Raw genomic sequence first — 15,664 nt, forward strand, 5'->3', positions numbered from 1 at the left:
ATTATTATTTTTTTTAAACAGATCATTTCTATTTCTTGGAAGGACAAAATGATGCTCTGCTGTGTGGCAATAGCTCAGATGCAGGGTAAGAAAATGGTCGTCATTTTTCATAGTGCATCAAGAAAGAATAATTAGCTACTTAGAATAGCTTAGGTAGCTAACTAAAGTATCAACTGTAACTTAGAATTTCAAATTACCAATGTTTGGGGATATGAAACTATACCTAAATATAACCATCTATGTGATTTGAGTTTACACAGGCACTTTCTTCAGAATCTTAGGCTAATTTTGTAAAGGTAATCCCATGGAATGCTATGTGCATAAATGTTACTGCCAGCTGGCTGACAACTGTTTATCATCAGCTGTTCTAGTTGACATTCTTCTCTTGCTTTCTTGATGGAAATTTGTTGATAAGAAAAATTGTGGGGAAGGGTTGATTGCTGTTCGTTATATTATTAAAGCACTGAAATATCAATAGGAAATGGAATTAAAAATTGAAAACTGATTAAGATACATATTTTTATCCTAGGTATGTAGAATAAAATTTTACTTGTTCATAATTTCATTAGAAACTGGTACTCCTGAGCAATTTTGTGATTTTCTATAGAATATCGTAATTTAGAGTAGTTGTTAAAAATAGCATTTCCTCTTCTTTTGTAGTCAATGTCCAGAAGGATATATATGTGTGAAAGCTGGTAGAAACCCCAACTATGGCTACACAAGTTTTGATACATTCAGTTGGGCATTCTTGTCACTGTTTCGATTGATGACTCAGGACTTTTGGGAGAATCTTTACCAGCTGGTGAGGACTTATTAAAATAAACAGCACCATCACCAATACCATTACTACATAGTACTTGCATAGTTATTTTCATTCACGTGTCCCTAAGGCCTTTGGGACACAAATCATCTTCTATTTCATATATGTAAGCTATCTAAAACAACAGGGGCCTTGTCCATGATTTAGGTTTCCATGTGCTATTCAAATACATAGTAAGAAATAGCTGTTACTTTATGAAGGTGGTTAAGAATTATTGTTTCCTTTTCACAAATGAGTAAATGAACTTGTTAATGCTTCTTGCCCAAACGTGCTGTAAATAGATGCTAGTTAAATTGATTAGCAGTCTAGTACAAATATGTTCTCTTTGAGAAGGTTGTATCTTGTCCCTGAACTATACAGATCCTTAACCTGAAGGACAGTGATGTTGTGCAGCATGACATTTTGTATACTGCATTGTCTTTGTGGCACTGTAGTTTGGGACTGATGAGACAAGGTAAGATGCTGGCTAGTGGCCCCGCTACTGTTAGATTTAAAGGCTATAATATAAAGGTGTAATTGTGACAGCAACTTCTATAACTTCAGAAATTCTGAAGTATTCAAGTTGTAGAATTTTATTCACCTTGACCATAGCAGACATAAAACTTGGATTTTTGCACATATAGCCAGAATGTAATACTAGCTACTTGTATGTGGAAAAAATAACTAAATCATCTTGTGCTAACACAGAGCAATCTTACAATGTGTTTCTAAAATATAACGCAGATGCAATAGTATGTAAAAGTCTGCTAAAAAATGTGTATTATCTCTTTTTTCCCCAGACACTGCGTGCTGCTGGGAAAACATACATGATATTTTTTGTTTTGGTCATTTTCCTGGGCTCTTTCTACCTGATTAACTTGATCCTGGCTGTGGTTGCCATGGCCTATGAAGAACAGAATCAAGCAACTATGGAAGAAGCAGAACAGAAAGAAGCAGAATTTCAGCAAATGCTAGAACAACTGAAAAAGCAACAGGAAGAAGCTCAGGTATTCTTGTAAAGGACAATTGCTTTTGCCATTCATGACTGTGATTGAATGTTCACATCTGAGAATAGTTTCAGTCCCCCACTTCTCAATATTACCTCCTCTCTCATAAATTCCTTCATTTTGCAAAAAATCTTTAATGTTTTCCATAACATTTCTTCTGCTGGCTTAAGTAAGCCTCTTAATGAGCGACCAAAAAAATAAAAAAATAAAAAATAAAGAAGCAGTAAGCTAAAATTTCAAACAAGAGATTGAAAATAATTTTTTTTATTGTGAGGATGACCAAACACTTGAACAAGTTGTCCAGAGATGTTGTGCGATCTGCATGCTTGGAGATAATCAAAAGCTGTCTGGACATGGTCCTGGGCAACCTTTTGGTGACCCTGTCTGTGCTGGGGAGTTGGACAAGATGACCTCAGGAGGTCCCTTCCAACCTCAACCACTCTGTGATTCTAGAAATTGAGGTGGAGATGTGGGAAAACAAACCAACAAACAGGAATTCTGCTTATTTAAGTGACAGAAAAAAACAACTACTGTCATTGGTGTGGGAGCAATATTTTGTTTCAGCAACATTTGGCTTTTTCTACTCCTTCTGCAGCTCTCACAGCATAAATAGTGTTCCAGTTTTAAATAAAACTGGAAAAAGTGGAAAAAATGGAGAAAATGCTTCTTCTACAGATGTCATGATTACATACTAATTTGAAACTCCTTTTCTTTGTTTGAAAACTCTGAAATCTTTAATAGGATAATAGATTATGTCTGCTTGGCATGTAGCCACACAGAGCAGAAGTTGAACTATGTCTTTCATGTGATCAAATGACTAAAGCCAGCAAAAGGGGGTTGTTTGTTTGTTTTTACTACAGATTGCAAATAAATATTAATCAAATGCCTCACAAATGTTTGACTTCAAATAGCAACAGATCTCTAATAGCCTGCAGTTAAACTCAAATCTCCGATGATTGTTTGCAACACCGAAATTAATAATGTCATACCAACTATTTAGTAGACTAGAGAGTATTGCAAATCCAGCAAAATGGTGCAAGAAAATGTTGCTTCCCATTAACAGGGATTTTCCTGTTGCTTGAGCCTTTTTCCTTTTACATAGTTTTTCAGGTGAAAAAGTCACTGTGACATATTGCTCCAATCTGAAAGAGATGCTTGTTAACTCGGTTCTCTGACAGCACATTTCTCCCTTGGGCTGCTTTAACTGCTGGTTTATGGAGCAGTGGCAAATTATGGTTCCTGTGGTATTTCACAAATTATACTTCTTATGATACACCAGGTTCAATGAAGCAGGATCACTGCTTTTATTTCAAATTTATTATTTTTTTTAAGAATAGCAATAAATTTAAAATACTGAGTGGTGTGTATTTGTATAAATGTATTAAATTGCATATGTGCTTGTACATATAGGCAGCAGCAGCAGCTGCAGCAGCTGACTCAAGAGATTATAGTGGAGTAGGTGGAATAGGTGGATTCTCTGAAAGCTCTTCTGAGGCATCAAAACTGAGCTCAAAGAGTGCTAAAGAGAGGAGGAATAGAAGAAAGAAAAAAAAGCAAAAAGAACAGTCTGAAGGCGAGGAAAAGGATGAGGAAGAATTTCGCAAATCCGAATCAGAGGACAGCATCAAAAGGAAAGGCTTCCGATTTTCCATTGAGGGGAATAGACTTACATATGAAAAGAGATTCTCTTCCCCACACCAGGTACCACAGTATTTTTACCTCTTAACATCTTTGTAGTCTACTTATCATAGAAACAAACCCCCTGTAATGCAGTTTGGTCTGTTCTTGCAAAAGATAACACAGACTCTTTAAGTATCTTAAGTCAAAATATAACCAAGCTAATAATTGCAATCAAAGATGAAACTGTAAGAATTTGAGAGATTTTGTTGAATTAATGTCTGAAAAATCAAAATAATGTGTATTAATTAGAATGAGTTGTATTTGCAAGTTTCTTAATGAAAAAGAACCCGACAAGGTGGATGTATTCAGAATGATCAGTGGCTTCAAAATTTGGTGCACACATACAAAGGAATTCCATGTTTTCAATGAGAAAAGTGTTAAATTTGGGGTGCAAAAAAATGTTAAATGTATCATAAATGTTCAAGCGAAATTTGGCAAATTAATTGATGTGAAACCCTTAATAGTGTTATCTTAAAGGTGGAAATATCTGTGGCAAAGTGCCCTTGCATGTGTTCTCCTACATTGATACGAGTGACTCAAGAAGAGTGCCATCTGCATCTCCCATCGAGACATCTATTTCATTTGATAGCTTTGTTATGTCATCCGTTCTACAGTTATCAGAAACTCCTGTTCATTTGCCCACCTCAGACTGTCCCCTCAGCTGTTCAGGTCTAGATCTCACATCCATTCTGTTCTTTTTCTGCCCCTTTGTGTGACTTTTGCCTCAATATGTCTCTTCCTTTTATCCCCACATTCTTGATTCTCCCTGGTCTTTATGAATTGCTTTCCCCTTCTTTTTAGTAACTATTTCTAAATTCCTTCCTTTTTTATCCTCTTCTATTCCTGTCTCTGGAAAGCCTGTTTCATCACTAAATAGATCATGAGCATCCATGTTCTTTTCATATATCACCTTCTCCAGCTCCCATTCTCAGAGAAGCTCAAACCTCTTCATCTGTTACTCTCTTATTAAGGACTTTTCCTCCTTCGATCAGACTGTGGTGGGACTGTAATTTTTCTAGCTTCCCATTTCTACCAAGTTAACTCCTTCCACTTCCTCCCTAACATACTTTCTTTTTTTCATAGCACTGCATCCATTGTTTTTTCTTGGTCTGACATTGTTTTATGTTTTAACTGTTTAACTTTGTAAGACTTCATTTCTAAATTTAATTCATGATTTATTCTGTTCCTTATACAAATCTTCTCATCTGTATCCATTGACTTCAACTTCATGTTGAAGACCCATCTGATCCTGTAGGTCCTTATTCTTACTCATGTCTTCATTCAAACTGCAGCCTTATTCAGCTGCAGCTCAATTCATCCATCCTTTAAGAAATAAAGCATACCTCATCCAACTTGCTTCTCTTACCTTTTCATCTCTAAGTTCATATACAGCTGTTTACTATAATAGTCTAGCGATTCCCTCCCCTCTGGTTTTCCAATCCCAGTTCCTTCCCACTTTGGGTTCTAGCTACCACACTCAACAGAAATTCCACTCACCACAGTTTTTAATAACCTTTTCCTAGACAAAACTCAGGTTTATATCTCATTTTTGACATCTTCCTTGACATTTCATTTGCTTTCAATGTAACTGACCATTATGTTCTTCTTGAAAACTTATTCTTCCTAACATTCATTATTTTGTCTCCTCTCAGTTCTGGTTTAGTTGTGCTTTAGAAGATCCTTTTACCTCCTGACAGTTTTCCAAGGGATTTCCACAAGGCCCTGTTGCTAGTTCCTACTCTCTCTCTTTTTTATTTTATTTTATTTTTTTTATTTTTGACTCTACTCTGGAGCCTCAGCTGTGAATAATCTTTAACTTGGACCTCTTTCTATGTCCCTGTTCCTGCTGTGTTCATCAAGAATGTTGTTACACAGAACACTAACCTATCTCATTGCTTTTACCTAATCTGCTAGTTAACATACCTACCTATAGATATTTTCAATACCGTAAAACATACTGTGCTTAAAGCCCATCCCAACCTACCTTGTCTACTTACAGTAAGCAAATCAAGTCACAGCTTTGACTGACCCATGCCAGCATCCATAACCTCCTGTTAAATTTTCAAACTAGTTTTTTTGAGCTCTTTCTGGTATGCTGCCCCTCATGCTTGGAAGAATCTCCCATGAGTTTCCACAGAACACTTCATTGCTTTCCTCAAATCCCTCTTTAAAACTCTCTTTTACCATGCTGCCTACAGAAAGCTTGACAGGGAAGTGACTTAAGGTGAGCTAAGACCACTGTTTATCATACCCATCAATTTTGCCTCTTCATATTCCCTCTCTTTTTGTATCCATCTGTTGTGTTACACTTAGATAATTTATTTGCAGAGTGCCTTTTTGTTCTGCATTTTGCAATGCCTAGAACAATGGGGCTCAGATCCATAAAGATAAGTTGCAGAAGAGAAACAGACACTGCTTTGTTATGTATCATCTCTGCTGTTCATAGAGGTCTTGGGTGAAATCAGGTGCTAATGCCAGTCATTCAAGTCAAGAGAATCACTAACATGAATTAAAGTTAAGCACATGTGTAATTGCAAGATTGGAGCTTTATTTTGACTGATCCTGAAAAGATCCACCCATAGCAAAGCATTTACTCATATGAGTAATCTGATGAAGATTAGTGAGACTGTTCATAGAAAATTGCATACATATCTTTGCGTATTCAGGATAGCTAACAATTCTGAAAAGAAATAAAAATCTTATTGGGGCCTATTTGAACAGTACCTGAAAAAAAAAATTTAAACTGGGCAGTATTTGAGAGCTACTTCTATGCACAGACTGAGTCACAGGAAATATGCCAAAAAATTTATTTACTCAGTCTGTCAGACTAATCCCAACCTGGGATAAATAAGTGTCTAGATGTGCTTACTCAGTTTATGAACAGTTGGTAATAAAGCAGGCAGAATGGCAGAGGAAGCAATTCTGTCAAGCAGTTTCTTTTACTGTAATTAAACTGGTTGTTTTTATATAGCCAAAGTAGTAAAATAACTAGCCTTTGTCTGTCACTTATGTGCTCTTTGTTTACTACCCAAAAGGGAGCGTACTGGGGGAGGTTGTATATTAGGGTTGTTCATTTCCTTGTAGATGACCTTACCCTTTAAGACATATTAACACTGTGTTTTTTCCCCTGTATGAAAGTGTTATATTTAAAATAATTTTCATCTGATAATCACTGTTTTTATTTGCCTACAGTCTTTGCTGAGCATTCGAGGCTCCCTGTTTTCCCCAAGGCGCAATAGCCGAACAAGTCTTTTCAGCTTCAGAGGTCGAGCAAAGGATGTAGGATCAGAAAATGACTTTGCTGATGATGAGCACAGCACTTTTGAAGACAATGAGAGCAGAAGAGATTCTCTCTTTGTTCCTCATAGACATGGTGAACGGCGCAACAGTAACATTAGTCAGGCCAGTAGGTCATCCAGGACAGTACCTCCACTTCCAGTGAATGGGAAGATGCACAGCACTGTGGATTGCAATGGAGTAGTTTCTTTAGTTGGTGGGCCTCCAGCTCTGACGTCACCTACTGGACAGCTTCTGCCAGAGGTGATGATTGATAAAGCAGCCACTGCTAGCAATGTAAGGAAGTCTGCAGTAGCTCAGGCATGATGTCCTCTCCCTGTGTAACCAACTACTGTTTCTATGAAATTTAGTCACTTGAGAAAAATTCCCTTTTTGGCCAAGACATGAATGCTCCTTTTATATATTCTAGTTATAAGCTGAAGAAGAAACTGAAGTTGTCTAGCTCTCATTAACTAGATACGTGAAAATGTATGTTAGTTCACTGGAATCAACAAAATAGCATAGGAAACCATTGAATAAATGTAGCACATGTAATCTAATACCCATGTGTTCATTATACTAACTGAAGAGGTCATGTATTTGCATATCAGACAGGATATCAATATATATATATATATATGAATTATATTTACCTAATGGAATATATTAAATGAGCATTTAACCTCCCACTGACCATACCTGAAATTTTTGATATAATATCTGATAGGACAACTTATGCTAGTTAGTGTTCCTATCGAATTGTTAATTTTCCTAGTGATTTTTTTTTTTGTGACGTCAACATTAATAAATATTTTTCTCTTATTTGTTTTGAAATGTGTGCTAGGAAGTTAATAACTTCAAAGTTATCTTAATAAAATACACTTAATACTTTGTGCTCTTACAGCTAGCTGTGTGGGCTGTGCATTTTCATGTTTAGAAAAATACTTCACTGCCTAATATGAGGGATATATATGGCAGAGCTCATTGACAAGCATCATGGAACTTTTTATAGTCTAAAAACTCATGAATCTGTCTTAATGTCTCAGCCCTGTTTCAGCAAAATAGTTAAACACACATTCTTTGAGCACAAGAGCAGTCCTACAAATGTATTTGGCTATTTGCTGTATACAAAGATAGGCATTACATCATTCTCTTGCAAAACAACAGTATAATGGAGCATGGGGCAGGACACCAGAGTGTGTGAAACCATTTTACTTTGATAATAATTTACAGTGTTATTCTTATGAAATGAACAATTGATAGGCTAGTTTATCAGTGTTTTATTTTCAGGGCACTACTACAGAGACTGACTTAAGAAAGAGACGATCTAGTTCTTACCATGTTCCTATGGACTACCTAACAGATCCTAGTGCAAGGCAAAGAGCAATGAGTATAGCCAGCATGCTTACAAATACAATGGAAGGTATGTACAATAGAATTTTTGTATTATGATACAGTTACTATTAAATGTATGACACACTAAGTAGTAGTGGTGTTTAAAGGTAGCTATGTGAACCTAAAGGTAAAGACAAGGTGAGATTTGTATATAGAGGTAGTTATTTTGTTTGTTTGTGTATTTTTTAATATGGACTGATGTATTTGGAAAAGCAATCAAGCTTTCAGTATAGGTTTGAGATGGAAGCAGCAAACTTCCAAGAAAAGTGCAAGCAGAAAGCAATTGATCAATGCAGCGTTTCTCTAGAGGAGTTGTGTTTCAGGGTAAAAGTTCTATTTAGATTAGTGAAATGGCTATGCTTCTTGCAGTAGAACAATCCCCTTCTACCAATTCACCAGACATGCTGTTTCACAAAGGAAAGATCACGTTGCTCTTTCTGTTAGACTAAATACAATGGTTCCAAAACATGGAATTAAAAAACTACTTGTTGTAATAAAGGGCAAAATGTTGTTCTGAGGCTTAAATGACTATGCCCAAGATAGCAAATGGGCAGGTTTGCACATTTGGACCATAATTGTGTCTAAATAGTTGTCTGACTTTAGGCTCTTTCTAAGAGTTTATCCTTCCTGAGTAAAATGTGATATATTTTATTCATTCTATGCATGCCAGATTCCTAAGGCAAATTTTTACTTTGCATCCTATGCAGCATTTATTTTTAAGTGGTTATTTTATATATTGAATATTTGGTATTCATTTCACATCAAATCTAATATATAGTGGAACAGATTTTTTTTTTTTTTTTTTTTTTTTTTTTTTTTTTGACTGGACATTAGCCTTGGTTTCAGAGGAAAATACCCAGGCCTAATGAGCAGGACTGGTAATATGTTTAAATAGAGAAATATCTTTAAAATGTTATTTACCTTTTTCTCTCTAGAACTTGAAGAATCAAGACAGAAATGCCCACCATGCTGGTACAAATTTGCTAACACTTGCTTGATTTGGGACTGTTGCACTCCCTGGCTGAAAGTCAAACATATTGTAAATTTGATTGTGATGGACCCATTTGTTGATCTGGCCATTACTATCTGCATTGTTCTTAATACCCTGTTCATGGCCATGGAACACTATCCAATGACAGAACAGTTCAGTGGTGTGCTTTCAGTAGGAAACCTTGTAAGTCTTTCATGATGTACAATGTATGTCAAATGCATTTTTCTTAAATAATTCTCATGTAGCCTATGTACATAAGTTTAAAAGAAAATGTTGACTAGATATTAATAGGCTTGGGATTGTTGAATTTAAATTTAAGCTGTAAAGCGCCTCTTGACATTTGTGGATTTATCCATTCTTGCTTTATGAAATTTAATTCTCTTCCCTTTGCAAAAGATGGTAAGATTTATTGAATCAATATGCATTTTGATTTTTAGAATCCTCAGCTTCTGTCATTGAAGCTAGTTACAGAAATTTATATAATGTTTTCTCCGGAACGAACACTTACAAATTGAAAGAATCTTCGGATCCAATCCCACACCTTTTCTACTCCTCACTAGCACCTTCTGATGTCCTGTCTGTAGAGGGGAAAGACCCAGTGAGCACAGCATATATTCTGTGACTTCACAGGAGGTGGTGAAGTAGGATGACAGTGCTATTAAGAACAACTTTTTTTCTTAATAAAATAATTGCTCCTCTTACAAACTTATCTTTACCCCTAGAAGTAAAAAGATGAGATGTCACAAGGGCAAAGATGATATTTGAGAAGAAAAAACTGAGTATTAAAATCAGAAGAGATTCTATGTATCAGTATTTATGCATGCATATTAACTGCATAGAAAACATTTTTCCCCTTTCTTCTTTGACAACCAAACACTGTGATGCATATGTAAGCTTCAAATCTGAATTTAATTCCTAACCAAGTCTATTGGAATATAGAGAAGGTATTCAGATTCATCATGGATTGCTTGCTGAGGATATAAACCTAACAAAGGTTGAATCTGACAGTTTTATAATATTTTATATATAAGATATAAACATTATAATATTTTCTCATTAAAATGGAGTAAGAAACTGTATTTTCGTTGCAGGTGTTTACTGGAATTTTCACAGCAGAAATGTTTCTCAAGATAATTGCCATGGATCCTTACTATTATTTCCAAGAGGGCTGGAATATTTTTGATGGTTTTATAGTGAGTCTTAGTTTAATGGAGCTTGGCCTTGCAAATGTAGAAGGATTATCTGTCCTTCGATCATTCCGATTGGTAAATATACTAAATAAAATACGTTTCTATATTTTTTTTATATTTGTGCATTTATGTCTTGCATTTTTCATTTGTACGTTATATATTTAGCTGAGTCAGAAGTTCCTTGCATAAGAACTTAAAAAATACTAAATTCCATACTGCTTAATGGCAAATATTTATTATGTCAAGTTTGTTTTATACGTTATCTTGATAATGTCTGTTTCTCCTTCAAAACATTGTCAACATCAATTTTGTTTGCAGCAGGGGTGTGCTTTAAGAATTAACCTTTTAAATAGTGGTATCTTTTAGAGTCTTTTTTTTTTTTCATAAATGAGGGAATAAAGAATGCAAGAGCCACAGACTATCACAACCTATGACTGAAGAAGATAAGTAATCCACTTAGTAAATAACTGATTAATTAATAAAAGTTTATCAACTGTTTAGCTGATAAGCTTCCATTACCAGTTTGCTTACAAGGTTATTTTTAGAAGAAAGCAGTGTTAAGAATTTTCTTTGGATAGAAAATATATATTTTCTGTTCTGAAATCACTAGAGTATCCCTGTCTGTTCTTAGATACCTCTGACATGAATAGGAACTTGAAAAGCCTTGGTCTTGCTGAAGACTAGGCTAGCATGCAATTTGATGTTCAAATCCTCTTTAAAAAGACATAAACAATAAGAGAAATTAAACTAGAGTTCCTGGTCATCAACTCCTGCCTTAAATAAAGCAAACCTAAAAAAAATAATTAAATAAAGCCTCTATGAAAAAGAGGGGTTTTTTTATTTTTATTTTTTTAATTTATCTATTTGCTGTTTCTCCATATAGCATTATATTATATTTTCCTAAAGTCGAGTATCTGTCTGGATTGACTTCTCCCTCAGTAATAGAGTTCTGTATTTTCCTTTGCATCTATATGTATTTTAATTATGTCTCATTCCATTAAATAATATTTACATTTAAATTCCTTTGATTGTCTGAACACTTGCTATATCTTTCCAATTATGTCAATTTTTGTCTAATTCGCACTTTAATATAGCATTTTCTTTTGTCCACTTTTCTCAACATTGCATGGTAAACTTTGTAAGACGCACATGGTGCTTATTTTTCATGACAGAAAAGGTGTTGTAAGAGATACTTGTAAGTAACTTCTATGCCTGTCATTAAAAACTCTAGCTTGTTTCTCCATTTAGGAAAGCCATTTCTTCCATCTCTCTGCTAATGAACAAGGAGATCTGAGTGTCTAAACACTAATAATCTTGTTAAGCTGATCACATTCCACATGCACTGATTTATTTTTTGTAGTATTCTCTTAGAATTAACTGAAGGAGAAAAGAATGTTTTGACCAATTTGTCTGTAGATATCTACAGTCATCAAAGGAGGCAAAGGCTGAACTGGAGACTTTGTAAGAATCGCAGTGTAATTGAAGTGAGCAGAGACAGTATTTTTGGCTTCTTGTGACTCAGATAAGGACTTAAGACTACTGATATCTAGTACTATAACTAAAGTATAAAGTTTGTAACTCTGTATTTAAAGTTTATAAAAGTTATGTGACACATGATTTATACACATGGTAACTGGAATATGAAATGTATAGTGATGATTTATTACAATTAATAACACGAATAACTGTGTATTTTTCTTCTGTTTTGTAGCTTCGAGTTTTCAAGTTGGCAAAATCTTGGCCAACTCTAAATATGCTCATTAAGATTATTGGCAACTCAGTGGGAGCTTTGGGGAATTTGACCCTGGTGCTGGCCATCATTGTGTTCATTTTTGCTGTGGTTGGAATGCAGCTGTTTGGGAAAAGCTACAAGGAATGTGTCTGCAAGATCTCCAGTGACTGTGAACTTCCACGCTGGCACATGCATGACTTTTTCCACTCTTTCTTGATTGTGTTCCGAGTGTTGTGTGGAGAATGGATAGAAACAATGTGGGACTGCATGGAAGTTGCAGGCCAAACTATGTGCCTTACTGTCTTTATGATGGTCATGGTGATTGGAAACCTAGTGGTATGTAATCAATGAGAGTTTTTAAAGTTTTAGAATGTATTTCCTATTTTTCACACTTTAGAAATCAGAGAGATGGAGACTGAAGAACTTTAGGAAATTGTTTAATTCATTTGCCCTTTCTCTACACAAAGTTCAAATATACCTTGACCAGTTTGTCTACCTCTTTTAAATCTTCACTGAGTTTGTAACATCTTTAGTAAGATCAGTGCTAAATTATTTTCATAAAATATTGTCATAAAGATGCCCTTAAAAAAATCTAGCTTAAATCACCTTTGCAGCCAATTAGATTGCCTGGTATCAATAATCATGCAAAACAATTGGTCTTCATGACAACATTTATATTACCTAAAGGCTTACTGTTTCCACTTTCAGTCTTTTACTTCTGAAACAGAATAAGCCTAGCTGTTAATTTTTTTCTCATAAGTGATGCTTTCTAAACTGCTTAATCCTGTTGTTGCTGGTCTCTGAATTCCTCCCAAGTGCCATTTTCTGGATAGAGGCACAAGTGTTGAATAATTTGGAATAATTATACTCCATGTCTTACACATACCATTCCTCATTATACATCCCCCAATTACATACCAAATTTCTGTACCAGCATTGCTCTCCTGAGAATGTGACGGAATGTGTGAAACAGCTTCCTAAAACCAAAATATATCACATCTGTTGATTCTTTATCTATTAGCTAGTTTTCAAGCACAAAACAAAACCAGACTGAGGTATTCTGGGCAAATATATAATTTATTATATTCTGAATTAGACACACTGAAATTATGATCTTCTGAATTGTAGAAAACTGGAGTCTGCCTGCATTCCCCTTGCGTATGAACACTACTAAGGAAATGACTTATATGGCTTGCATACTACATATTAGGTTGTATCCTGTTTCCCTATGTCATTTTCCATTTTGAGAAGCAGACCTGCAAGACTTTGTGTGGAGAAGAAAGTCAAGGAAGAGTTAGATTTTCACCTATATTAGTCAAGTTCTGGAAGCTAATTTAATAATTAAGTTTTTGTCAAGTTATAATAAAAGGGCATAGGGAGTATGGATTGGAAATAGCAGAAAGAAAGTGGTTTGAGATAAAGTGCTAGGTGTGATATAAAAATTATGTCATATCAAACAACCCGTAATGGAATTACTTGTATGACTTTAAAATAAGAGATCCAGGTTATTTTCTCTTTACTGTCTTTTAGGTACTCAACCTCTTTCTGGCCTTGCTGCTGAGCTCCTTTAGTTCAGACAACCTTGCTGCTACAGATGATGATAATGAAATGAACAATCTACAGATTGCTGTGGCAAGGATTCAGAAGGGCATAGACTATGTGAAGAGAAAAGTGCGTGAATTCATCCAAAAAGCCTTTGTTAGAAAGCAAAAAGTTTTAGATGAAATCAAACCTCTTGAAGACCTAAACAACAAAAAAGACAGCTGTATTTCCAATCACACGATAGTAGAAATAGGTAAAAACCTTGCCTATCTTAAAGAAGGGAATGGAACTACGAGTGGCATAGGCAGCAGCGTGGAAAAATATGTTGTTGATGAAAGTGATTACATGTCATTCATAAACAACCCAAGCCTCACTGTGACAGTGCCAATTGCTGTCGGCGAATCTGATTTCGAAAACTTAAATACAGAAGAGTTTAGCAGCGAGTCAGACCTGGAAGAAAGCAAAGAGGTAGGACTATTTCTATGTTAAAAACATTCCAATCCTTTTTACTCTTCTAAGCATACTAGTGTTGAATAAAAATCTATATTTAATTGCTGTATAACACAGTGTGCAAACTTGTATTTAAGATAAATTGATGTAAGATTGCAAGTTTTGAATGAGATGGTAGTAAAAGATTGTATTTACCTTAAAAATCAGATAGTATAAAACAATTTTAAAGTAAATTAATATTATTTTCCCCCCCATTTTATTGAGTTAATTCACTTACAAGAAAATGAACAATTTAATAGCCTTGGATACCAAAACTCTTATAAAATGTGGGGGGTGAGTTTTGCAAGTATCTCGATACTTACTTCATTAGTTTAGTTATTTATTCTTTTGTCTACTTTCTGGAGAGCCTCCTGTCAAATTAATTGTTCATCCTGATGCTTTTAACTATTTTGATGTAGTCAAAAAACATCTGTATACATCATAAGTATATTTGAATATTGGACTAGCATCACTAGATGATTTCATCTCAATCACTGTCAACCATCTGATGGTAGTAGAACTGCTGAAGAAATGAAGTAGTGACCTTGCAGTAAAAAAAAAAAAAAAAAAGAAAAGAAAAAATTAAGAAGCTTTATGTCTCAAAAAATGTTATGAAGCTTTATATCTCAGTATAAGATTATGGTTACCCACTGTCATTTTTAAAGCTTTAAGATGTTTACATCTGATACCTACTGTGAAAATAGTAAAACGCACCTCTGTCTGGCACAATGTGGTGCCAAATGAACAACTCCAAGCTAGCAGTTAGTGAGTAACAGTGGATGCCAATGCCATTCTTACTGTGTTAAGCCTGTGCAGTTGTACATGGTGGAGGCACACTGCATCATGTAGTAAGTCTGTGCTATGTTCAGTAGCAATTCTTGTTCATTCAGAATTAGCATGGGCATTTTTGAGCAGTACTGCATGCTGTGGTGTAGACATAAACTAACATAAAGAAGTTCATAAATGATTTTCTCACACTTGAATCTGAGGATATAAATATGGATAAGATTCTAATAATTCTTACCCCAAGATCCTTTCTTGCACTGTCTGCATCACATTTTTAGTCACATTTTCTTGTCTCTCTTCAGAAATTTCTTCACTGTTCTTTCAAAAATACATTGTTGTGGGTAGTTTTTTTTTTTTTTTTTTTTTTTACATATTGTTTCTACTAGTGTTTCTCTTACTTTTCATGACCATGGGGTCTACAACAAAGCAGAAGTTCTATTAATTAGCTCTTTAATTGTTCTGTGTAAAGAAGAGGGTGATGATATGAAAGTTTATTGGTCTTGAATGTACGATGTTGATTGATTCCATTCTATCTTTGTACTTAGGATGAGACAAGGAATCTTCTTCAGGCACCTTACAACACACAGGGCATTGTTCTATCATTCCGTTATTCTATTGCTCCATTGTTAACTGTTTCAAAGTTTACTGCTGACTAATGACCAGAAAATTCTACTGCTAATCTGATGAATTTCCACCTAACAGTGAGATTATCCATAACATTTGCATATCACAATAATGTCACAGTTCATTATTCTGACTTACTGTAAATTGTGTTGT

At 34.9% G+C, this 15,664-nt stretch overlaps 1 protein-coding gene across 7 annotated transcripts in view; it reads left to right on the forward strand.

Moving 5' to 3' along the window:
- Positions 1 to 15,664, forward strand: part of LOC310901350 (sodium channel protein type 2 subunit alpha) — a 79,246-nt gene that overhangs the window by 35,519 nt on the left and 28,063 nt on the right. For 5 of the 7 annotated variants that reach the window (XM_083840704.1, XM_083840702.1, XM_083840701.1 and 2 more), the window contains 10 exons: positions 22 to 85; positions 661 to 802; positions 1,600 to 1,806; positions 3,217 to 3,507; positions 6,679 to 7,059; positions 8,053 to 8,185; positions 9,093 to 9,331; positions 10,240 to 10,413; positions 12,050 to 12,406; positions 13,601 to 14,080. In XM_083840704.1, coding sequence (XP_083696830.1) covers positions 22 to 85; positions 661 to 802; positions 1,600 to 1,806; positions 3,217 to 3,507; positions 6,679 to 7,059; positions 8,053 to 8,185; positions 9,093 to 9,331; positions 10,240 to 10,413; positions 12,050 to 12,406; positions 13,601 to 14,080 — 2,468 coding nt within the window. Of the gene's footprint in view, positions 1 to 21; positions 86 to 660; positions 803 to 1,177; positions 1,275 to 1,599; positions 1,807 to 3,216; positions 3,508 to 6,678; positions 7,060 to 8,052; positions 8,186 to 9,092; positions 9,332 to 10,239; positions 10,414 to 12,049; positions 12,407 to 13,600; positions 14,081 to 15,664 lie in introns of those variants that run through there. The other 2 variants (XM_083840703.1, XM_083840707.1) reach the window with 2 other exon arrangements.

This window comes from Anser anser (genome assembly GCF_964211835.1).
Source record: "Anser anser genome assembly, chromosome: 6".
Classification (NCBI taxonomy): domain Eukaryota; kingdom Metazoa; phylum Chordata; class Aves; order Anseriformes; family Anatidae; genus Anser; species Anser anser.